The sequence below is a fragment of the Dermacentor andersoni genome, chromosome 8 (assembly GCF_023375885.2).
Source record: "Dermacentor andersoni chromosome 8, qqDerAnde1_hic_scaffold, whole genome shotgun sequence".
Classification (NCBI taxonomy): Eukaryota; Metazoa; Arthropoda; class Arachnida; order Ixodida; family Ixodidae; genus Dermacentor; species Dermacentor andersoni.
This window is the reverse complement of record NC_092821.1, coordinates 97,479,148-97,505,409: the sequence shown is the minus strand read 5'-3', so window position 1 is coordinate 97,505,409 and position 26,262 is coordinate 97,479,148. Positions and strand designations below refer to the sequence as shown.

General features: G+C 45.1%; 1 protein-coding gene across 1 annotated transcript in view; it reads right to left on the bottom strand.

The window, feature by feature from the left end:
- The window catches only part of LOC129384193 (uncharacterized), a 126,821-nt gene that overhangs the window by 41,597 nt on the left and 58,962 nt on the right, over nt 1-26,262 (bottom strand). Inside the window, exons 10-15 of the mRNA XM_055069411.2 lie at nt 24,573-24,662; nt 23,387-23,422; nt 21,315-21,404; nt 15,911-15,946; nt 13,688-13,777; nt 610-699 (exon numbers count right to left, since the gene is read on the bottom strand). Of these exons, the coding sequence (XP_054925386.2) occupies nt 610-699; nt 13,688-13,777; nt 15,911-15,946; nt 21,315-21,404; nt 23,387-23,422; nt 24,573-24,662 (432 nt within the window). The remainder of the gene's footprint in view (nt 1-609; nt 700-13,687; nt 13,778-15,910; nt 15,947-21,314; nt 21,405-23,386; nt 23,423-24,572; nt 24,663-26,262) is intronic.

Here is a 26,262-nt window from a genome sequence, read left to right as displayed (position 1 = left end):
AGTAATGACTAGGAGGAACAGAAAAATTTGCTGAGTAGGTTATTATCAACGTGTGGAAACTGAGCTATACCTACGCAGGCATAGGCATTCTCATTAATTAGGCTTGTCTTTTATATGAACACGAATATTTCTCCGTACCCGTGTAGTCTACCCGTTGTAGCAAGTTGTACAGAAAAAAATAACGTCATTAGTACTGTCCTATCAAGGTGCCTCGGCTGCTTGTCGATAGCTGATTTTCGAATTGGTCAAGCCGTGGTGTTGGTGGCAACGGGAAAAGTTCATCTAAGCAGCGCGCATCGTGCTTCGAACGAGTGTAGTATAAAAAAAAACACGAAAGCGGATCCAGCAGGAAACCGTGCGTGTCTGTGGCATTTGTCTCTTCGCGTCCTTGTTTTATTCGCGCTCTTCTAGCTGAGTTCTACGTTTTATACCATTCATTTTTTTTCTACTTGGTAAAATTGAAGTGTTGCGCTGCTCGGAGGAAATAGCCAAAACAAATTTATGGACTTATTGCAAATCGCACCAAACGCACTGGTAGCGCCTTTTATCTTCGCCAATCTCTTACGATGCTTCCACAAACAATTCTTTGGAGGGAGAATTCATGCTTACCTGTACAAATCGGCATTTTCCCCTTCAGGACGCAGGTCTTGTTTGCTCTTCTACAATGCTGCTTGACCACTTCAGGGCACTCGGGTTGACCTGGCAATGCACGCGAATTATCGATGATTATCCAACAAGAACAGCTGGCAAATAAAACTCAGGCATCCTAATTGGGCTCGAATTGTCAAAAATGGCCGGCACTCTCCCGAAACCAACGAGTACATGGTGTAATTGTGTAATCGCACTAGGCAATGAGGAAGATGCGACTTTATTGGTACTTAAGAGACCGAAATATGTCAAGTTTCCGAGCTTGTAACCAACCGAAGGAGTACAATAGAAATTTTCGTATGAGTGCGCGCACTTAAACGTTTGCGCGTTAGATTTCTTTACTTTAGCTCCACGGATGATTATAAGGAATAAGTAGTACACTGAGCGCATGAAGAATGTATAACTGTCATTACTCCAATTACATATCTGCACTACAGATAGGGAAACTTTCGACCACATCTCGAGAAAGTTATTCAATGTGCCTGAAACAGGCTATGGGCTCTGGAAAAGTGGCAGTGAGAAACCAGATAACTTGTCCGATGTAATCGCACGAGCGGAGCGCGTTTACAAAAAAAAAGAAAGTTCAGTTTTGAGAAGTCTAGGTTCGTGATTAAATATTGTGCTGCTGTCAGTTGAAAGTGGGGCTTGCAGATATCGAGCGTTACCTGCATCACGCCTGCTACTTCTGAAACTTCCCGTTCGGGCAAAAATTCTGGGGCAGTTTGAATTATCAGCTCTAGCCACAGCGCTCAGCGTTCTCAGCGCTTGTAGAATCCGTGTTTCAATGCACAGTTCACACACCCATAGTGTTTCCCAAAGGACACGCCATAAAGCGAGCCCATCAACCATTAGCTACAATCTGCGCTCTCGGCTGGTGTGCCAAATCGTTTCACGCATCGCCACACAATTTTGCTCGAGGCGTAAGAGTCAGTGGCGTACGCATATATATATATATATATATATATATATATATATATATATATATATATATATATATATATATATATATATATATATATATATATATATATATTTGACGGTGATAACTGCCCTTGCAACCTAAATAGTTTGTATATGGCTAAAGCATGCATAGCGGTGTCTGTCCTAAAGCGTGGCGCAGCTTCTTTAGCTGTACGATGGCAGCGATTCCGACGAAAACTTTTATCGAAATTGACATGAGTTACAGAATACACGCATTGGAGAAGTACATCTATGGCTAGGTGTCAAAGATTGGTGATAATATATTCGCACTATCCGAATGGGAGGGAATGGGGTGACAACAAACCCACCCCGCGTGCATTTACGGATGGTTCGACTGCTGACCGGCGATAAGGTCCACGCCTGATCGAGCGTGCAGCAGAGGCATGAGACATGAGGCGCCTTAAAGCAGTCACTCCATTTAATAAAATAAAAGCAGGCCAGAGACATGATGATAAAAAGAATACGCGAACTCTAACAGAGGGTACCAAGCTTCGCGGAAAGCGTGCGGGTCACACACTCTGACGCGACGCGCGGCACCAAGCCTACAACGTAGGAATTTGTAGCATTCACGAAATAAACAAAAAATAAGCGACAGGAATGAAAAATGCGCGCGACAATAAACAGGGCAAACACTACACTAACAGAACCTGCAAACATCAACGCGCAATGAAAAATTAAATGAAAGATGAAACGCGATTAGAAAACGGAGTCTGGCGGAACCTTCCGAGAGTAGGTTGGAACGCGAGGCTTATCTATGGCGTGCTCGCCGAGATCCCGATCTGAATAGCGTCGGGCTGCTGGTACTGCGCTGCCGAAGGTCCTGACGGACTTGCACCGTCTGTCGATCTCGGCGCCCGACCAGCCTGCTCCGTCTTCCCACCTACTCTGGTCGCGCTCGCCCAGGCAAGCTCGTCCCTCGTCACGCTCTGGTGACCCATGTGACCAACCGGTCCGGCGAGCTCGGGAACAATGGAGAATCTTCTTCCCGATTGCCGTGCGAATGGCGCTGTGGCTACGGCGGCAATGGCGGCCATCTCGAGATCGGGCGCGGGCACGCACTTTGTGACACTAGGCAACTTTAGTTTACCTTACGGCTCACGCCCCTACGTAACGCCTGATAACCACAAGGGCCGTTATATTTTCGCGGCTCTTGTAGCCGCAGAGATGACGGCACGTACTCGAGCAGAAATCGATAAACACTAGTAAAGGTAAGATGCTCACCCGCATAAACTATCACTCCGCATTTGCCAACGTTGATAGTTCCCTCTGTACGGCTAAGTGAGCCCTCACAGTGCAGGTAATACGTGCATAAGAAACCTATCTTTGCAAGGCGACGCGAATCCGCACATGCCAGTCGCGCTAGCCCAGGCGGACACTCAACCTGAAGGTATGTCCCTGTCTTTGTTATACCTTTAAATGAATGGCTTTTGAGGTAATAAATAAATGTCTTCAGTAAGCGCTCTCTGTGTACCCTCGCAAGTATCCTCGCTAGGGTCTGTCTATTCTTTTTTTTTTATTGTCGGAGTGTACTGGGGCACTTTCGATTCACTGAGCTCCCAAATGTAGATAAGCGGATTTATTCGAATTCCCGATTTTCACGTGTTGGCACGTGTAATGCGGCACAGCATACAGAAAAGGTATGAAAAACCCCGACATGCCAATGCTTGAGGGCTTAGTTCCATGGACCGTGCTCGATGAGGTGAGTTGAACGAAATGTTTTTTTTTTGTCATTATTAGTATTATCAGCTCTATCGCGAAGCGTACGAGCACTGAATTCGACATAACCTATGGGAAACACAGTAAACCCTCGTTCGTTATAGTGAAGCCAACGCGACAAGCAATTGATTTTCTTAGAAGCGCCATTTTGTTAGCAGCAGAGCAGCTGCTAACGCAAGATGTACGCTGGAACGTCGTGAAACCCTCGTAAACGTGAGGTTCGCTATTGTCGGTGCTGGCAACAGCATTGCGGCGAAGTTCCGCTTACTCCTGTGACTAGCTGCCTTGTTTGTAGATATAACAATAAACGCGTGACACAACTAGTCACAAGGAGCTCCCACCTCTGGGTGGGGTGGAATATACAGCGCTATATTTTTAGTTATTTATCACAGTACCCACAGTGCAAGTGTTGCATTACAGTGGGGGTAGGGGGAAGGGGGCGGAGAAGTAAATGCATCATTGACAAATAACAGCAGGTAATATACCACTCATGAAGAGAAAAAACAGTTCAGTGTAAATCGCTGACGCAAAAAAAAAAGATAGGCAGAACATAATCGTACATGCGCGAAGCGAAAAAAGCGGGTCTGCAGACGCAAGCACAAAGCACAGAAAGAAAATGCAAATCCCACGGCTGAAGCAAAGGCATCACTTGAAGAGAGCGATAAGACATCACGAGGCAACCTGTTCCGTTCACTGACCGTCTTAGGATAAAAAGAAATCTTAAAAAGCTCTGTTCTTCATCTATACTCTTTAATCTTAACTGGGTGATCGTGCCTTGCAGAAGTGTACTCTGATGACTTTATGTAGCTATCACAATTAAGGCCGGTTTTAGAATAATAAACACTGTGAACAAAATTTATGCGAATGTCTCTACGATTTTGAAGTGTATTCCAGCCTAAGTTTTCGTTTGTTTGGAATGCGCTAAAATACCGAGTATAATTTTAACATACGATATGGGCTGCTAAGATTTGTACTCTTTCTAGTTTCATTATATCTGTCACAGTCCAGGAGTCCCAGATAGTACAAGGACATTCCAGTATTGGCCTTATGTTAGTCTTGTAAAGCAATGTCCTTGTTTCTAAAGGAAACCTAACATACGAAGTACTCTACACGCCTTAGCAATTATCAATTAACATGACGGTCCCAGCATACTTGAGGTGTCAAGTACACACGAAGGTATTTATATTCATACGTGGTTGCAAGATTTGTCCCGTCAATGCTATACGTATATGTGTGGTAAACTTTGTCTCTTAAACCACATCTGTGCAGTTTTATCAAGATTTATGCTCATGCCCATTTATCACATCACTCTGCAACCTTGTCTAGATCCTTTTGCAGTTCATTATAATCATTGGGACCTTGCATAACATGATACACAACGAAGTCATCCGCAAACATTCGGATAAAAGATGGTATGCCAATGGCAATTTCAGTCCTGTATAGCAAAAACAACAGTAAACCCGAAACCGAACCGTGAGGCGCCCCCGATGACACATCAACACCATGCGACCGTTTACCGCCAACAACTACGCGTTGTGTCCTACAATTTAAGTGTTCTTTTATCTATTCAACAACCCCTCTATTGATGTTGTACCACGACACTCTTTCAAGCAGCAAAGTGTGGGAAAGTACGTCAAAAGCATTCCTTAAATCAAAAACATGCAATTTTCGCAAGCCCCTTTGTCAAGGGTGGATGCTAAGGCATGCTTCAATTCTGTGAGCTGAGTAATGCAAGCAAAATCAGTTCGAAATCCGCGTTGCTGAGAGACCAATAAGGAAAACAAATTTAAGTGGCTCATGATGTTGCTCAAAAGTACATGCTCAAATATCTTGCAAAGTACACTAGTCAAGGACACCGGGCCGATAATTAAACACAAGCTTTCGAGGTCCTGACTTCGGAATAGGAGCAAGATTGGCAATTTTCCAGTCTGCAAGTAATATTCGGCATGTCAATGACTTAGTAAAGAGCACATAAAGGTATTTAGACAATGTGCCTGCACAAGCGGAAAGCAGAACGTTCGGCAAGTCATCGGGACCGTAGGCACTAGTGGTACTTCAACGCTCAAGTTGTAGTTGAATGCCCCTCCTGTCGAAGACGATGTCATTCATTGGTTCCCCTCCGATAAGCCCGTAGGGAAACATTGAATCAGTGTTAGTTGCGCGCGCAGAAGAAACAGAACTGAAGAAGGAGCTAAAACATCCTGCCATTCTGCCATGAACAAGAGACCCATTGTGTTCGAGCACAGGAATTGACACTCCGTCTTTTCAATTTCTCTCGACAAATTGCCAGAATTCCCTAGGGTTACTTTTTAACGTACAATGAAAAGAAGCATAAAAAAATACCTTTCACGTGTAATATTTCGGAATTCCCGTCATTTGAAGCTTGTTGCAATTGTTCCTTTTTCTGAGGTGTCGGTTTCTTTCTGTACGCCGTGTATACTCGACTTCTTTTTCCCGGTTCCCTACGAACTTCCATCGTGAACCACGGCTCACTTCCATCCCGTCTTGCCGTCATTATCCATGACGGGACGCAACTCGAAATGGTCACGCAACTCGACAATTTTATTTTTTGAGTAAACGCCACACTTCGTCTACCTTCAGCGACTCTGACAGTGTTTCAAATACGCCGTAATACGAGTCTTGCATTCGCCGCCTGTCTTCAGGCTTTATCGGTGAAAACGTCGAGCGAACGTTTTATCAGTGTCGCCAGAATGCCTGCAGGTACTGAAATGCTTTATCAAAAAAAGAAGCTACTCACGTAACCATGTATTTTGCGTGTTTTCACGCACACTACTGGCAAGCTAAGTATATATAGGGTATGCTATAAATATTATAAACAGGGATAAGGTGCCTCAGAAAGGCGGGCCAACATTTTGATAGGAGGACCTGTCTTCGTCAAAGGCGGCCTCGTCATCCTCGGTATGTTAGTTTTAAAAGGTTAGTAGTCACATGCGGTTGTTGTCGGTGGCAGCTGGTTGTTAAGGGAGAGACTTCAAAGAGAATGAGCGTTGTCACCTGACGTCTGTAAGCGTGGTTCCCAAGGACGAAGGGACAAGAGGGGGAGAGTTTGAATGCGGGGAGAAAGGAAAAGGGAAAGGAGAGGAAAGAAAGGGACACCAAGGGTGCGATCTTGTACGCGTTCCAAAATAGAACGGAGGCGGTTCGTTCCACCGAGCCAAATACGATTCGTCAATATGAACCGTGCCGAACGCCATGACATCAATTGTGACCTGATATCTGCTGTCAATCATTCCGTGTCGTCTGCTGTCGGACGAACGGAACAGAACATACCGCCTATTTCGTGACGTAAAGAACGAACCGCCTCCGTTCTATTTTGGAACGCGTACAAGATCACACCCCAAGAGGAAGAAAAAAGAACAATAAAACAAAAAGAGGGACATGGGAGGGTGTTGGGGAAGCGAGAGGTTAGGGAGCATTCGGGGGTGTCGTTGGCGTCATGTTTTTGTGGCTTTAGAAGAGCCGGTCAGGTGGTCAGTGCGCGAGTAACAAAAAGGACCCAAAAAGACATCAGTTGAAAGAGTGACTTTAGTAGCCTAGCAGCAATGCGTCGAGTAATTTTCAAGGAGTTAAAATAGCGACAAGGAATCTGGGGTGAAATACATGGGGCAACTCGAAGGCAGCGGCACGGTCTTTCAAGGGACGTTAGCTCCATTAACTCAACGTAGGTGTCGTTACGGCGGTATACAGAAATGGCGATACTCTGTGTGGCTGTTGTGCCGAAAAAGGTATCCTGGCGTCTGGGACTTTGGAATGTATTAGTGAGGGTGTTTCCAAAATATGTATAATAAAAAACAGACAAAAAGGGGGGGAACCGAAACCGGAATAACAAATAGGAGGGTGACGTGCGCAGAAGCGGGTGTGGGCAGCTGTACTTGGGAAAAGGGGGTCGTACAGTTGATATAAACGTATAAACATGAAAGAGTATGATAAATTGAGTAGTAGGCAGGAAAAAAACTTTTCGAAAGGGTGGAATAGGTGAGGTTAAGAATTAAGGTTACTTGGTGGCATCATGTGTTTTGTGCCTTAGTTGGACCACTAACTACTCGCCGCGATATGGCCCTTCTATTATTATTTCATAGATTTGTTCACACAGTTGGCCTAACCTTATCAAACCTGAAAGAAGCATCCTCGACGTCACAACGCCTGAACAATCAGTTCAGCTACACCCGAATTTAAGGCAACACACGCGCTTTTTATTTTTCAGCTTTGCCCCGTGCGGTTCACTTATGGAACGCTCTACCAGATAACATCGCTTGCCAATCTAAACACGCTGTATTTCGCAATCTGCTAAACGATCAATATGCCGTTTCAACTGTCTAAACACGTCATGCCTTTTGTAATCTTTCTGCATTTTTTCTACAAGTTAAAGAATTTCAGTGGTCCCAATTTTTGTTACAATGCTTACTACTGTATAACATACAAAAACGTTTACAATGCTATTATGCTATTATATTATTGTTTACCATTTATTGTTATTGCTCTACATATTGTACTTGCTAATGTATTAATTTTCCACGTTGTGCGCCTACTCCTTTCATTATGCTGATGTTTATTTCTTTCCCGATTCCATACTAATATGTTGCCGTACTTCCCCCTTACACTATGCCTTCTCGAAGGCCTTTAAGGTACATGTAAATAAATAAATAAATATGAGAATATAAGTTACGGCTTTTAAAGATTTTAAGTTATCACGAGCCAAATTAATTCCCGTCGGGTGTAGGCAATTAAACTTGTGAATGAGGTATGATTCCGTATATTTCCTCTCGCGAGATGAACGGTAATTTGTTTGTAGTATATAGAGCCTTGCTTTATCGAATATATTACCATCTTCATTGAAGTGGCTGGCTACTGCTTTAGGTAAATTGTGTTTTGTTTCCGCGCGGTGACCGTTGAGTCTTGTATGAATTTGTTGTCCAGTCTCACCTATGTATTGTTTGCTTCAAGCGGCACATTCTAGGCAGTAGACTACGTTGCTTGATATGCAGGTGATACCCGAAGGTACCTTATGTGAGTAATTCGGCACTGTACTTTTTGCTGTAGTAGTAGATTCGATATGTTTACATGTAGAGAACCTGGGGCGGCCACAGGGACCGGTTCCCAATTTCGTCTTTGTCCTTAGTTTGTCATGCACAAGAATACCTTTAAGGAAGGAAGGAAGGAAAAGTGGAGAAGGAAAGGCAGGGAGGTTGACCAGTTTAGCATAACCGGTTTGCTACCCTACACATGGGAGCGGGATGGGGGGATGAAAGATGGGGAGGAGAGAGAGAGCACATAACACAGCATACACATCGTCAGTTACAGTGCGTCACTCTTGTGCGGTACGTCATATCACTGTCACAGCTGCTTGTCCAAGTCCGTCTCTTTCAAAATCCGATAGACCCTTCATCGCCTTCAGCTGCGCTGTCTTCTGTCGGCGATATGTGAAAATAGTTGCAACTGACAATGGTCTATTGTCAAGGTAGGCTAGGACGGACCCCAGGGACTGTCTCTGAACATTATATTCAGGACAGTCGCACAGAATGTGTTCTAGCGTCTCCTCGCAAGGACAGGCATTGCAGAGAGCGTTTTCGGCCATACCAATGCGAAATGAGTAAGATTTCGTAAAGGCCACCCCTAGCCATAAGCGATAAAGCAGAGTGGCCTCTGTTCGGCGAAGTCCAGTTGGCATACAGAGATGCATCAAAGAGGGCAGGTCGTATTGACGATTGCTCCGGTTGGTTTGGCTGCTTGTTGTGCACCATAGAAATAGCGTGATCTCCTGTGCAAGCACTCGAAGTCTGCTGGCTGCGTCGGGCCGTGAAAGTAGTATGGCATCTTCCTGTGTGTCTTCAAGAGCTGCCCGAGCGGCATTATCGGCGTCTTCGTTTCTTATGACGCCACAGTGACTTGGCAGTCACTGGAAAGTCATGGGGTGTCCTTTCTTATGTGATGTATGGAGTAGGCATCTAATATCGAATACCAGCTGTTCGAATGACCCGCGACGCAGAGTTGATAGCACAGATTGTAGGGCTGTCTTTGAGTCACTGAATGTTGACCATTGCCGAGGTTATTCCCGATTGACGAAACAAAGTGCAGCGGGAAGGGCAGGTAGTTCCGTAGATGGCGATGTCGTTGGGTGGTCAGTCCTAAAGCTGATGGTAGTAGCCCTCGCTGGGCAAGCCACAGCACCGGATGAACACTGGATGTTTGTGAAACTATCAGTATAAATATGTACACTGTCCGCGTACCTCTCGTGCAGAAGAAGCAGATACAGTTGTTTCAGCACAGGCGACGACAGTTCAGACATTTTTCCGATTCCTGGTACACTGAGATGGACTGTGGGGCTGATAAGACACCAAGGGGGTATCGATAGTTTAGATGCGGCGGTGAAGCCCGAGGGAAGTTTGTCGTTGTACTTGACGATAGTTTTAGAGAATGATGCTTGGTGCCTGCCTGAAGGTAGTGTTGCAAGGTGGTGATAGGGGGCACGTGCAAAATGTCTGATGTGCGTTCTCAGGGCTTCCACCGTAATGTGAGTTGGCATTGGGTGGTCCCGAACAATCGCAATAGGTGCCTCTCTTGACATGCATCTGGGCAAACCAAGGCAAACTCTGAGTGCTTGAGATTGTGCTGCCCGCAGAACACGAATGTTTGCCTTGCAGGTGTTGTCCTGTACAAGTAGACTATGTCGTAAAAAACCGAGAAAGAAGGCTCCGTAGAGTTTGAGCACTGCGTCTACAGACATCCCCCACGCCTTCCCTGTCAAGTATTTAAACAACTGGGAAGTTGCTGTCATGCACCGTTTCATGTAGGCCACGTGCTGGCTCTAACAAAAGTCTCGGTCAATAATTACGCCAAGAAATCTGTGGGTTTTGACTTAGAAAGTGGTCCGCCCATTGATTTAGATCACATAAAGCGTCATTGGTTTGCGAGTAAATGCCACTAGTGCGAATTTTTCTGGTGATATGCTGAGACCTTGGTTACACAAGTAGCTCGCTGTCAAAGTTGCCGCTCTTTGAAGCTGCGCACGTATGTGAGGACGTGTGACTGCCGCAGTCCAGACACAGATGTCGTCTGCGTACATTGAAATTTTGATGGTAGTAGGCAATTATTCAGCATGTCCAACAAGAGCGAGGTTGAATAGCGTCGGGCTGAGAGCCCCGCTTTGAGGCACGCCCCTGCTAGTATAGCGTCGCGTAGTTGGGCCATCGTCAGTTGACACATAGAATTATGTTGCAGATAGGTAACTTGCAATCCACAAGATGACTCGACCACCTAGGCCAACCACCGCAAGAGCGTCGAGGACGGCCTCATGTAATACGTTATCGTATGCCCATTTCACATCTAAGAATAAAGCTGCAGATAAACGCTTACGGAACCTTTCATGCTGTACATATGAAACGAGATAAACTACATTGTCGATGGAAGAGCGATCACGTCGGAAAACAGCCATGGAATTCGGATAAATCTTGCAGTGTTCAAGGTACCATTCCAGCCGGCCGAAAATCATTCGTTCCATTATCTTTCCTACACAGCTGACCAGCGCTATTGGGCGGTAAGAGCAGAGTTCTAGTGGGGATTTGCCCTGCTTCAAGCGTGGCACCAGGCGGCCTACTTTCCATTCGTCAGGAACATTTCCCTCTTGCCATAAGGAGTTGTAAAGACTCAACAATTCTATCCGTGCGGATTCTCCGAGATAGCACAAGGCTCGGTATGACATACCATCTGGACTCGGAGGTGATGAGCGCCTGCAGAGAGCTAGTGCCGCCTCGAGCTCCTCCATTGTAAAAGGAAGGATCATGCGGCAATCACGGGAATGGGGGATGTCATCTCGGGCTGGAATGTCTGGGCGAGTCGTTTGGTCTGCGATCCGCGCACAAAAGTCTTCCGCGACATCGATGTCTTGCCGCCCATGAAAAAGCGCGAGCGCTTTGAATGGAAAACGCTGTTCCGGAAGGCAACGCAGACCTTGCACCGTTTTCCAAATGTGAGACAGTGGCTTGCGGGGGTCGAGTGTCTGGCAAAACGTTGCCCAATGTTCCGACACTAATCTATCCACACGGCGCTCAATCTTCTTTTGCATCATTCTGGCTGCCCTGAGGTCATGGATTGATTTTGTACGCCGATATCGACGTTCGCGCCCGGCGACGAAGTGCTCGAAGTTGCTCTAATTCTATGTCGAAGTCGTTTCGCGTAGAAGAGATCGTCATCATGCGAGTGGCGTTTTGCATCGTATCTTTAATAGTTTGCTCTACCCCAGAGGGTAGGCTCTCCCGGCAGGCATCTTCCCTACCAGATTTGAAGGTGGCCCATTGAATCATCTCAATGGTATTCTGAGCGCCAGATCTAGGCGACTAGCTTTTGATGTTCAGATAGGTGGGAATGTGATCACTCCCATGTGCCTCAATATCTGGAAACCTCTTCACACATCTGGCGAGAAAGTTGGAGACGAAAGCAAGGTCGAGGCAGCTGCCGCATGTCACGCCTCGAAGAAAGCTGGGGCTACCATCGTTCAGGAGAGTAAGGCCATAGTTGTAGGCGATACTTGCTAATCTTCGTCCTCTTGCATTTGTCCTTGTACCTCCCCAGGCTGGATGGTGTGCATTGAAATCTCCTATGATAACCCATGAGGCGGGACGAACACTCAAGATATACGCTAATATTTTAGTACTGAAATTGTTGGAAGGCGATATATACGCGCCTATGAAAGTAAACAAGAGTTTGTTCTTTTTAACTGTGATGCATATATATTGATTGTCGTCGTGGGGCGCAATTGTTTGCAAAACATAGGTCAGTTCACGACGAACAAAAACGATGATTTTGCTGCATGCATCATTTGTTGATGACATGATAAATTCGTACCATGACAGTCTGATTGGTTTCGACAAATTGGGCTCACGAATGATGATGAGTGGAAACACATTGGTGTACACAAACTGACGAAAATCTGAAATTCCTGATTTTAGCCCTCTGGCGTTCCACTGGATGACGGACCGTGCCTTGACTTCATTTCGGAAGGATGAAGAATACCTTTAAAATTAGTGTTGATTCTGTAGGCTACTCTGGGAGGGTCGGGAGAAATCTTATCAAGTTTAGGGTTGCTGGTGAAACTTGGGTAGTATTTAATCAGGATGTTGTTCACGTTTGGGAGTGCGTTTTATAATTTAGTAGAAAGAAAAGGCGTTGTTGTTCTTCTGATCCTCGGGCTGAGCTTGAGGGCCTCAGCTCGACCAACTTTTACTGACCCTTTAAAACTTACATGCCGAGGATGACGAGGCCGCCTTTCACGATGTTAGGTCCTCCTATCAAAAAGTTGGCCAGCCTTTCTGAGGCACCTTATTCCTGTTTATAACCTTTATACCACAGTGTGCTGTTCCATCTGTCAGCCCCTTTCTTGATTTTGTATATACAGGGTACGGAGAACAGGGAGTTGACCAAATTGCACCTAGTTCGCAGTATACCCTTAAATGTAAAAACAATTTGAGGTTATTTTTAGGGATCAGTTACTGCGCACTTTAATATGGACCAGCTGGCGCAGTGTCGAACCGCATCGAATGGATTCATCGGAAGGAACCGCGAATGACACAGCTCGGCACAGGTGCAGTTAACTTAGAGACACTTGCTCTTACGGCTATCCGCAGCCGTTTCTCAGTGGTCACAACGTACTCTTACGTAGCAGGAGGTCACTGATTGGATTCCGCACCGCGTCCGCCGACTTTTGGTGAGAAGTGGAAGGCCACACACAGTTATATTATAATTGGACTTTGGTGCACTTTAGAGAACAAGGACTTTTCCACGGCGGCATCTCTAATAACGAACTATGACGGTTTCAGGACGTGTATCCCTAGTTTTTAATTTGAGGCTAGAGAGCTCGCGTAACGCCCAGTTATGTCAAACTAACAGATAGTAATATTGGCGTCTCTCCTGTCTCTCCCGAGACTTCATCTCCCGGTCCCATCGTGGACGGAGCCATCGACTTGATCTTCGAGAGCCTTCGGTTTTGGCTCCCCAAGATCTCAGTCCCTCAGGACTCAAATAAGCTCTTCTCATGTCATGTGTCCCGTCTCTAGTATTCGACCTTGTCCGCACCATGTACGTGTCATTTGAGCATGATTGTACGCAAGAAATGAGTTTTGATTAGCAAACCGCTTCAGGCTCATTTCGCGAAACGGTTTTTTTATTCTACCCTAAATTTCAATTACTCCTGTTTAGGCGCACACCCTTAAATCTTTTCTTGTGATCACTTGCATAACTCTAAATGGCAATAGTAGCTCCTTTTATCTTCGAAAATTTCTTACGATGGTACCACAGACACTGCTTTGGAGGGATAATTGTTGCTTACTTGAACAAACCGGCATTTTCCCCTTCATGACGCAGGTCTTGTTTGTCCTTCGACAACGCTGCTTGATCGCTTCAGGGCACTCGGGTGGACCTGGTAACGCACACGAATTATCAATGAATATTCAACAGGAGCAGATAGCAAATAACATTCAGGCAGCCTAAATTGGCTGGAACTGTCAAAAATGGCCGGCAGTCATCCAAAACGAACAAGTACATGGTGTAATTGCGTAATCGCACTAGGCGATGAGGAAGGCACGACTTTATTAATACTTAGGAGGCCAAAATATGCCAAATTTCCTAGTTTGTAACAAAGCGACAGAGTACAATGGAAAATTCCCAGAGTGCAGACACTCGCGCGTTAGATTTTTTTACTTTTAGCTACACGGATGATTCTAAGGAATAAGTAGTACACTGAGTGCAGGAAAAAAGTGTAACTGTCATCACTCCAATTGCACATTTTTGTACTACAGATGTGAAAACTTTAGACCACATCTCGAGAAAGTTATGCAATGTGTCTGAAACAGGCAATGTGCTATGGAAAGGTGCCAGTGATAAACCAGATAATTTGTCCGATGTAATCGCTTAAGCAGATAGAGTTCACAAAAAAGAAAGTCCGGTTTCAAGAAGTCTAGCCTTATGATTAAATATTGTGCTGCTGTCAGATGAAAGTGCGGCTTGCAGATATCGAACGTTACCTGCATCACGCCTGCTACTTCTGAGACTTCCCGTTCGGCCGAAAACTCTAAAATTCTGGCAGTCACTTGGTCATAAATGCAAGTTTCCATAATTCTGGGGCTCTTTGAATTGCCAGCTCCAGCCTCAGCGCTTGTAGAATCCGTATTTCAATGCACAGTTCACAGACCCGCAGTCTTTCCTGAAGGATACGAGATAAAACGATCCCATCTACCGTTAGCTACGCTCTACGCACTCGGCTGGTGTACCAATTCGTGTCACGCATCTCCAGATTCTGGCGTGATGCGTAAGAGCCACTGGTGTACGCATATATATACATATATATATATATATATATATATATATATATATATATATATATATATATATATATATATATATATGTGTGTGTGTGTGTGTGTGTGTGTGTGTGTGTGTGTGTGTGTGTGTGTGTGTGTGTGTGTGCGTGTGTGTGTGTGTGTGTGTGTGTGTGTGTGTGTGTGTGTGTGTGTGTGTGTAGTTGCCATAGTGCTATGGCAACTTAAATGGTTTGGATATGGCTAAAATATGCGTAGCGGTGTCTATCCTAAAACGTGGCGCAGCTTTTTTAAATATACGATGGCAGCGTTTCCGACAAAGGTTTTATCGAAATCGATATTAGTTGCATAATATGCGTTTTGGAACACTGCATCTTTCGCTAGGTGTCAAAGATTGGTGGTAATGTATTCGCACTCTCCGTATCGGAGGGGATGGGGCGACAACAAACCCACCCTGCGTGCATTTACGCATGGTTCGACTGCTGACCGGCGATAAGGTCCCCGCCTGATCGACAATGAACCAGGCGCATGAAACGGAAGGCGGCCTAAAACAAACACTCAATTTAATCAAATAGGATCGGGCCAGAGACATGATGAAAAAAGTATAGTTTTACGGCTATCCGCAGCCATTTCTCAGTGGCCAAGGCAAACTCCTACGTAGCAGGTGGTCACTCGTTAGATTCCGCACCACGCCAGCCGCCTTTTGCTGAGGGTAGAACGCGACAGTTCTTGTGCACGTGGGCTTCGATGCACTTTCGAACACCCCGGTTGGTCAGAATTCACCCGGACTTTTCCATGGCTGCATCTCTAATAACCAACTGTGACGGTTTCGAAACGAGTATCCATAGTATGTAATTTGAGGCTAGAGAGCGTGGGTAGTGCCAATTCATGTCAACATAATGCATAGCACTTTTGGGTTCACTCGCGTGACTAGTGCATTTTCCACTGCCATTTACTTGTCATTTGAGTATGATTGCACGCAAGAGATGCACTTCGATTAGTAAAGCACTTCAGCCTCATTTCCCGACACGCTTCTTCTACAGTCCCCAATCATTCTATCATTCTTATTTCGACGCGCTACCCCTAAATATTGTGTTGTGAACAGTTGCATATCTCAAGATTAACACAATAGCTTGTGTAATTTATTTTGTTATGTCTGAGTTTAGTCATTGGCACAGAGCACAACTGTTGAGAGAACTGTGTCAAACGTTGCGCGATTTCTAGCTTATACTCACCACTGCCGCTTGTAGTTTCTTTCTTTTCTTCTACAGCTGGAAGTAAACACAGGACGCCGAGTAATATTTTATTAGGATCTTCGATATTACGAGCAATAGGGTCAGAAATGTATAAAAAAGACTTAGCTCAATCACACTGTAAAACCACACGTGCTACATCGCTTAAGAACTGTACCGCAATTCATTCTTTCCCTTACGTCAACTAAACATCCTCTGTGATAAATCCTTTTTTTTTAATAAATGCTGTGCACTAAAACTGTGCTGTGGTCGCACTTCTGTATGTCGGGTCCCTTAATAAGGGTGTCCAACTAAAGCAGAATGCAAACCGAAAACCATACCCGAACCGAAATTGTTGTTTGAACTCAAACCAAACCTTCACAGATAGCCTTAGAGCTTTGCCGAAAGCGAACCGAACCTCTACCGAAAAAAATAATGAAGGTTAACCAGTTTGGCACGAGACGGTTCAAGGGAGAGAGAAATAGACAACGCAATGAGAGGAAAAGCAGGGAGGTCAAGTAGACAAGCGCCCGTTTTGCTACCCTACAGTGGAGATAAAGGAAAGGGGTAATAGAAGGAATGGAACAGGAAGACAGTAAAGACTATGTGTACAGCCAAGCATCGTGACACCAAATTTCCACAGCTGACGACAGGCGTTTGGAGACATCCGAAATGGCCGTAGTTGTGCGAATAGGAGGCAGCGGGTGAGCCACAGGGCTTGCTCGTGAGTTGCAAGCACTGCATTAAGAGCATCCAGCACTTGTACAGCACTTCGCGCTAACATAGTTTTGAGCTTGCTTAATAGTATACGAAGGGCACCCATAGTATGCGAAGGGTACCCACGAGGAACCGAAGCATCACAATCACTTGCAGGTCTTCTTGCGGCAATTTGGCGGGATTAGGCGCTGTAGACTCTACCGCTTTGCGCTGTATCCTTTGATCCAACTGTGGCTGCAGCTCTAGAATTAGCGGTAGAATCGCCTGTGATATTTCCTGTGGCTTCTAGCTGTGGCATCGGCTGCTGTAGCTCTATTAGCGTGACCCAAGCTTCAATACCGACCTTCTCCGGCACGACCATGTTGTCATAGATCCGACTTTACCAGGCCTGTAGAGAAGAGGAGGAGGTGTTGGATGTGCCGCCCTCTTCACAGGGCCATCGGCGCTCATTTAAATGCGGCGGTGTCGGGAACATGTCTTTATAAAAGTCGAAACAGCTTCCTGACGAGTCGAATGGTGCTTGGCAACCTGCTACATGGCTTCCCTTTCCTTCTTCATTTTAGGGCAGTCCTTTCAGGTGGCATCATGGGACCCAAGACAACGAGATTATTTGAGAACCGTGGCCGCACGAAGCCGGCCGAGTGGCTCTCTCCGCAGCGCTAGCAAGTTATCCTGTACTCACACACGGCGTTTACGTGTTCTTGCCTCAACGACTGCAGCATTGGAGTGGCTTTGGGATAAATGGTCGTATGACGTGTCTAAAGTGACCCAGCTTGAAGTATGAGGCAACAGATTCGCCCTTCAAAATTACCTTCACACAGAGGGATGTGCCAAAGCGAGACACAGGAGTTATGGTGACGCCATCAGCAGCTGACCTCACTAGAATCGGTAAGAAAGCGCTTGATATGTAGGCATCCACGTCGTAGAAAAACAGTAGTGGAGGCACACTGTCTGAAAGGGTATACATGCGGACCTTCATGCCGCCAAGTTCCTTAAGTTTGCTCAATGTGTTCAGCGCAGTCTCGTGTACAACGCCAATAGGCAAGTTCCGTTGTAGTGCGTTCACTCAGACATCGGTGACATGATTTGGCGTCACCGCTTCAAGGAACACCGTGAAAGGCTTTCTGTTGAGTCGCCTCAGGTTGTCCGTAGTGAGTGCTGGCACAAATAAAATCTTACCGACTCCGGTATTTCGAGTTCGTCCTACAGTCGACTTTTGAGAAGACAGTTAGGCCCTGGTGTTTCTGGATTTCGTCTTACGGCTCCTCACAAGCTGAAAGTTGTCATCGGAGAAGTGATTACTGCTGAGCGAGTAGTCACTAGTATCGTTTCCATCAGCATCGCTTTGGAGGCCGGTCCGCTTCCTAGACGCAGCCACTGCGGAAGTTGCCAACCCCAACAGAGGCTTGGGAGTGTCAGCTAAAATCCGTCCCACAACCCACGGCGGCTTTTCCAATATATGCATTGAAATTGAGTGAATATAGACCTTTTTTTCATGGGCGCCACCATGGATGGATGGATGGATGTTATGACCGTCCCCTTTGGAATGGGGCGGCGGGTTGCGCCACCAAACTCTTTCTATTTGCTGCCGAATGTCCTACCTATGTCAAGAAACAAAAAAAACCACTATGAACTCCCATAACCAAATTCTCTGACCCCTATTGCGAACTTTGACTTTAAATGCCTCCGTTTTTTGTCGTTTCCCTACTTTTCTTCCACCAATTTTGTAGATCAACTACATTGTCGATGGAAGAGCGGTCATGTCGGAAAACAGCCATGGGATTTGGATAAATCTTACAGTGTTCAAGGTACCATTTCAGGCGGCCAAGGATCATCCGTTCCATTATCTTTTCTACACAGCTGACCAGCGCTATTGGGCGGTAAGAGGTGAGTTCTAGTGAGGATTCGCCCTGCTTCAAGCGTGGCAACCGGTGGCTTACTTTCCATTCGTCAGGAACATTTCCCCCCTGCCATGAGGAGTTGTAAAGACTCAACAATTCTATCCGTGAGGATTCTCCGACGTAGCACAAGGCTCGGTATGGTATAACATCTGGACCTGGAGGTGATGAGCGCCTGCAGAGAGCTAGTGCCACCTCGAGCTCCTCCATTGTAAGAGGAAGGTCCATGCGGCAATCACGGGAATGGGGGACGTCACCTCGGGCTGGATGATCAGGGCGAGTCGTTTGGTCTGCGATCCGCGCACAAAAGTCTTCTGCGACATCGATGTCTTGCCGCCCTTGGAAAAGCGCGAGCGCTTTGAATGGAAAACGCTGTTCAGGAAGGCAACGCAGACCTTGCACCGTTTTCCAAATGTGAAACAGTGGCTTGCGGTGGTCGAGTGTCTGGCAAAACGTTGCCCAATGTTCCGACGCTAATCTATCCATACGACGCTGAATCTTCTTTTGCATCCTCCTGGCTGCCCTGAGGTCATGGATTGATTTTGTACGCCGATATCGACGTTCGCGCCCGGCGACGAAGTGCTCGAAGTTGCTCTAATTCTATGTCGAAGTCGTTTCGCGTAGAAGAGATCGTCATCATGCGAGTGGCGTTTTGTATGGTATCATTAACTGTTTGCTCTACCCCAGAGGGTAGGCTCTCGTGGCAGGCATCTTCCATATCAGATTTTAAGGTGGCCAATTGAATCGTCTCAATGGTATTCTGAGCGCCAGATCTAGGCGACAAGCTTTTGATGTTCAGATAGGTGGGAATGTGATCACTCCCATGTGCCTCAATATCTGGAAACCTCTTCACACATCTGGCGAGAAAGTTGGAGACGAAAGCAAGGTCGAGGCAGCTGCCGTATGTCACGCCTCGAAGAAAGCTGGGGCTACCATCGTTCAGGAGAGTAAGGCCATAGTTGTAGGCGATACTTGCTAATCTTCGTCCTCTTGCATTTGTCCTTGTACTTCCCCATGCTGGATGGTGTACATTGAAATCTCCTATGATAACCCATGAGGCGGGACAAGCATTCAAGATATCCGCTAATCTTCTAGCACTGAAATTGTTGGAAGGCGATATATACACGCCTATGAAAGTAAACAAGAGTTTGTTCTTTTTAATTGTGATGCATATATATTGATTGTCGTCGTGGGGTGCAATTGTTTGCAAAACATAGGTCAGTTCACGACGAACAAAAACGATGATTTTGCTGCATGCATCATTTGTTGATGACATGATAAATTCGTACCATGACAGTCTGATTGGTTTCGACAAATTGGGCTCACGAATGATGATGAGTGGAAACACATTGGTGTACACAAACTGACGAAAATCTGAAATTCCTGATTTTAGCCCTCTGGCGTTCCACTGGATGACGGACCGTGCCTTGACTTCTTTTCTGAAGGATGAAGAGTACCTTTAAAATTAGTGTTGAGCCTGTAGGCTACTCTGGGAGGGTCGGGAAAAATCTTATCAAGTTTATGGTTGCTTGTGAGACTTGGGTAGTATTTAATGAGGATGTTGTTCACGTTTGGAAGTGCGTTTTATAATTTAATAGAAAGAAAAGGCGTTGTTGTTCTAGTGATCCTCGGGCAGGGCTTGAGGACCTCGGCTCGATCAAGTTTTACTAACCCTTTAAAACTAACATTCCGAGGATCACGAGGCCGCCTTTCACGATGATAGGTCCTCCTATCAAAACGTTGGCCAACCTTTCTGAGGCACCTTATCCCTGTTTATAACCTTTATACCACTGTGTGCTATTCCATCTGTCAGCCCCTTTGTTGATTTTGTATATACAGGGTACGGAGAACAGGGAGTTGACCAAATTGCACCTAGTTCGCAGTATACCCTTAAATGTGAAAACATTTGCGGTTATTTTTAGTGATCAGTCACTGCGCACTTTAATATGGACGAGCTGGCGCAGGGTCAAACCGCATCGAATGCATTCATCGAAAGGAACCGCGAATGACACAGCACGACACAGGTGCAGTTAACTTAGAGACGCTTGCTTTTACGGCTATCCGCTGCCGTTTCTCAGTGGCCACCACGTACTCCTACGTAGCAGGAGGTCACTGATTGGATTCCGCACCGCGCCCGCCGACATTTAGTGAGGGTGGAAGGCCACACGCAGTTATATTATAATTGGACTTCGGTGCACTTTAGAGAACATCTGATGGTCAGAATTTACGAGGACTTTTCCACGGCGGCATCTCTAATAACGAACTATGACGGTTTCGGGACGTGTATCCCTAGTTTTTAATTTGAGGCTAGAGAGCTCGCGTAACGCCCAGTTATGTCAAACTAGCAGATAGTAATATTGGCGTCTCTCCCGTCTCTCCCGAGATTTCATCTCCCGGTCCCATCGTGGACGGAGCCATCGACTTGATCTTCGAGAGCCTTCGGTTTTGGCTCCCCAAGATCTCAGTCCCTCAGGACTCAAATAAAGTTCTTGTCATGTCATGTCTCCCGTCTCTAGTATTTGACCTTCTCCGCGCCATGTACGTGTCATTTGAGCATGATTGTACGCAAGAAATGAGTTTTGATTAGCAAACCGCTTCAGGCTCATTTCGCGAACAGCTTTTTTTTTTTATTCTACCCTAAACTTCAATCACTCCTGTTTGGGCGCACACCCCTAAATCTTTTCTTGTGATCACTTGCATAACTCTAAATGGCAATAGTAGCTCCATTTATCTTCGAACATTTCTTACGATGGTACCACAGACAATGCTTTAGAGGGATAATTGTTGCTTACTTGTACAAATCGGCATTTTCCCCTTCATGACGCAGGTCTTGTTTGTCCTTCGACAACGCTGCTTGATCGCTTCAGGGCACTCGGGCGCACCTGGTAACGCACGCGAATTATCAATGATTATCCAACAGGAGCAGATAGCAAATAACATTCAGGCAGCCTAAATTGGCTGGATCTGTCAAAAATGGCCGGTAGTCATCCGAAACGAACAAGTACATGGTGCAATTGCGTAATCGCACTAGGCGATGAGGAAGATGCGACATTATTAAAACATAAGAGACCAAAATATGCCAAATTTCCTAGTTTGTAACCAAGCGCCAGAGTACAATGGAAAATTCCCTGAGTGCGGACACTTGCGCGTTAGATTTTTTTTACTTTTAGCTACACAGATGATTCTAAGGAATAAGTAGTACACTGAGTGCATGAAAAAAGTACAACTGTCATCACTCCAATTGCACATTTTTGTATTACAGATGTGAAAACTTTCGACCACTTCTCGATAAAGTGATTCAATGTGTCTGAAACAGGCAATGTGCTTTGGAAAAGTGCCAGTGATAAACCAGATAATTTGTCCGATGTAATCGCTCAAGCAGAGCGAGTTTACAAAAAAGAAAGTCCTGTTTCGAGAAGTCTAGCCTTATGATTAAATATTGTGCTGCTGTCAGCTGAAAGTGGGGCTTGCAGATATCGAACGTTATCTGCATCACGCCTGCTACTTCTGAGACTTCCCGTTCGGCCGAAAACTAAAATTCTGGCAATCACTTGGTCATAAATGCAAGTTTCTATAATTCTGGGGCAATTTGAATTGCCAGCTCCAGCCACAGCGCTTGTAGAATCGGTATTTCAATGCACAGTTCACAGACCCACAGCCTTTCCCGCAGGATACGCGATAAAGCGAGCGCATCAACCGTTAGCTACACTCTACGCTCTCGGCTGGAGTACCAATTCGGGTCACGCATCTCCAGATTCTTGTGTGCTGCGTAAGAGTCAGTGTTGTACGCATATATATATATATATATATATATATATATATTTGACAGTGATAAGTGCTGTCGCAACTTAAATGGTTTGGATATGCCTAAAGTATGCGTAGCAGTGTCTATCCTAAAACGTGGCGCAGCTTTTTTAAATATACGATGGCAGTGGTTCCGACAAAGGTTTTATCGAAATTGACATTAGTTGCATAATATGCGCATAGGAGCACTACATCTGTCGCTAGGTGTCCAAGATTGCTGGCGATGTACTCGCGCTCTCCGAATCGGAGGGGATGGGGCGACAACAAACCCACCCCGCGTGCATTTACGCATGGTTCGACTGCTGACCGGCGATAAGGTCCCCGCCTGATCGACAATGAACCAGGCGCATGAAACGGAAGGCGGCCTAAAACAAACACTCAATTTAATCAAATAGGATCGGGCCAGAGACATGATGAAAAAAGTATAGTTTTACGGCTATCCGCAGCCATTTCTCAGTGGCCAAGGCCAACTCCTACGTAGCAGGTGGTCACTCGTTAGATTCCGCACCACGCCAGCCGCCTTTTGCTGAGGGTAGAACGCGACAGTTCTTGTGCACGTGGGCTTCGATGCACTTTCGAACACCCCGGTTGGTCAGAATTCACCCGGACTTTTCCATGGCTGCATCTCTAATAACCAACTGTGACGGTTTCGAAACGAGTATCCATAGTATGTAATTTGAGGCTAGAGAGCGTGGGTAGCGCCAATTCATGTCAAAATAACGCACAGCACTTTTGGTTTCACTCGCGTGAGTAGTATTCGGCATTTTCCACTGCCATTTACTTGTCATTTGAGTATGATTGCACGCAAGAGATGCACTTCGATTAGCAAAGCACTTCAGACTCATTTCGCGACACGCTTCTTCTACAGTCCCCAATCATTCTATCATTCCTGTTTAGACGTGCTACCCCTAAATATTGTGTTGTGAACAGTTGCATATCTCAAGATTAGCACAATAGCTTGCGTAATTTATTTTGTCATGTCTGAGTTTAGTCATTGGCACAGAGCACAACTGTTGAGAGAACTGTGTCAAAGGTTGCGCGATTTCTAGCTTATACTCACCACTGGCGCTTGTAGTTTCTTTCTTTTCTTCTACAGCTGGAAGTAAACACAGGACGCCTAGTAATATTTTATTAGGATCTTCGATATTACGAGCAATAGGGCCAGAGATGTATAAAAAAGACTTATCTCAATCACACTGTAGAACCACACGTGCAACATCGCTTAAGAACTGTACCGCAATTCATTCTTTCCCTTACGTCAACTAAATATCGTCTGTGATAAATCTTCTTTTTTAATAAATGCTGTGCACTAAAACTGTGCTGTGGTCCCACTTCTGTATGTCGGGTCCCTTAATAAGGGTGTCCAACTAAAGCAGAATGCAAACCGAAAACCATACCCGAACCGAAATTGTTGTTGGAACTCAAACCGAACCTTAACAGATAGTCTTAGAGCTTTCCGTAAAAAATAATGAAGGTTAACCAGTTTGACACGAGACGGTTCAAGGGAGAGAGAAACAAACAACGCAATGAGAGGAAAAGCAAGGAGGTCAAGTAGACGAGCGCCCGTTTTGCTACCCTACAGTGAAGATAAGGGAAAGGGGTAATAGAAGGAATGGAACAGGAAGACAGTAAACACTATGTTGACTAAATGTCACTAAAACAATATGGACACTAAATGAGGGTCCTCAAAGTAGCTCACAGTTCAGCTTCTCGACAGATGACGCAGAGTATTTAGAGAAAAAACAGAGCTGAAGGCAATAGGTCTCGCGACATATTGTTTTGAAAAAGCAAGAAATTCCCCTCCTATATTTATTTACCTGTAGTGCATATTATAAAGTTTGCTTGTGAATCCAAGAAGCGACAAACTCATGTTGCAATCTGATAATGCTAATTGAAGTAATTTCGGCTGTTCACTTTCTCGCCGTGCATACAGATCTTACACCATTAGTAAGATCTTGATGAGGGCTAGTTGGTTCGTTTTTAGAAACTTACAGCGCTTGTCTGTGCATTTGCTTCTTTGTCTCCTTGTTTCATTCGCGCTGTTCAAGCAGAGTTCTAGGTTTTGTACCATTCCTTTTTTCTACTCGGTAAAATTACCAAGTTGTGCTTCTTGGATGAAATAGGTAAAACAAATTTATGAATCTATAGCAAATTGCATAACTAATATTAATAGTAGCGCCTTTTATGTTCGCCCATTTCTTACGATGGTACCGCAAAAAATCTTGGGAGGAATAATTAGTGCTTACCTACACAAACCGCCATTTTGTTCTTCATGACGCAGGCCTGGTTTGTCCTTCGACAGCGCTGCTTGAGCGCTTCAGGGCACTCAGATGGACCTGGTAATGCACGCGAATTATCAATTATTATACAGCATGAAACACCAGCGATTAAAATTCCGGCATCATAAATGGGCTCGCACTGTCAAAAGTGATCGACGCTCCTCCGAAATCAACAAGTGCATAGTGTAATTTCGTTTTCACACTACGCGATGCAGTAGATGCGACTTTATTAGTACTTAAGAGACGAAAATATATTAGGTTTCCCAGTTTGTAAGCAACCAACAAAGTACCATGGAAAATCGCGTTTGAGTGTACGCACGCAAATGTTTAAGCATTATAGTTCTTGTCATTTAGCTGCACGGATAATTGTAAGGAATAAGTAGAACTCAGCGCTTGAAAAAAATGGACCGTACATTTGATGTTCATTTGATGAAGGTTAAGTTCTCTTCGAAAGCCCACCTAAATGTAACAGTTAGCTTCAGCTAAATGGAAAGATTGGCGCTTTTATTGAGGCACAAACATGAAATTTTGCACTTCTTATTCTTGAGCTCTCAATGAAAGTCCTTAACCTGAAAACCCCCGAGAAAATATTGGCAAGCCTCAAAGCGACATAAAGAGCTTACTGTATTACGTTTTTCATTATCAGTTTTGGTTTTGCGTTCAAAGATGTGTATATGTCAGTAATGACGCAGAAGATGGCATGTTGCGAGGGCACCATTGGATTAGGTCACTCGCTCTGGTTCATTGAACTGCCTGCAATGCTCTTATTTGCAAAACGGCTTGATATAGCAGTTATTTTTAAAGGCAAAATCCAATGCGATGACATGAAACTTGGATTTCTTTTAGTAACAAGGTCTAAAACCGGAATAGGCCTGCCTAATATGGCATACCTGCATGAAATATTACATTAAAAGTGTTGAAAAAGCCTGCTAAGGTGGTGATCTTTGTATTGAAGAAATGTTGGATGTCAAACTTGCCGAGGAAAATAACGAAAAATAACATTACAGAGTTTTTCAAGAGCAAAGAAGGAAATAGTGGTCAAAACTTTTTTCCCATAATTATTTTCTAAAATTATAAACGATATAACTTTCTAAAATACTAACAAGAAATACGAATGTGATTTAAAATATAAAATATAAATTAAAATGCGTCATCTTACTCCTGAGAACTTGTTCTCAGTGATTCGACACGAACTTGTGTCAGCGTCACGTGACTGTTACCGTCTGTGACGAAGTTACCGCGAGTGCGCGAGACCGTGCAACTCAGCAAATTTTGTGCCAAATTTGGGTCTGGTAAAGCTGCTCACTTACGGGTAGGCTTCGTTTCGTGACCTTTAATATGAAGTGTGTGATGCGTTTGCTGAAGACTTATATTGTCACGTGGTGGTGACGTTGAATAACACAGTAGCAATACTGTGAACGACAAAACAAACTTTTATTGGGCGAACCTGTGCCCACAAAACAGGCTACACTTATAGCACAACGATAGCGGCGAACACGCTCGGCGATCGTCGAAAATCTGATCAGCGGGTCAAGCGCGTCGGCTTTTATACAGAATCGTCGAATGTTCCAGACTAATCGTTGGGACCCGCATTCCTTCCACAAAGTTCTACAACATTCGAGTCACGCGATGAAATCGGATAACACAAGGTTCGGCG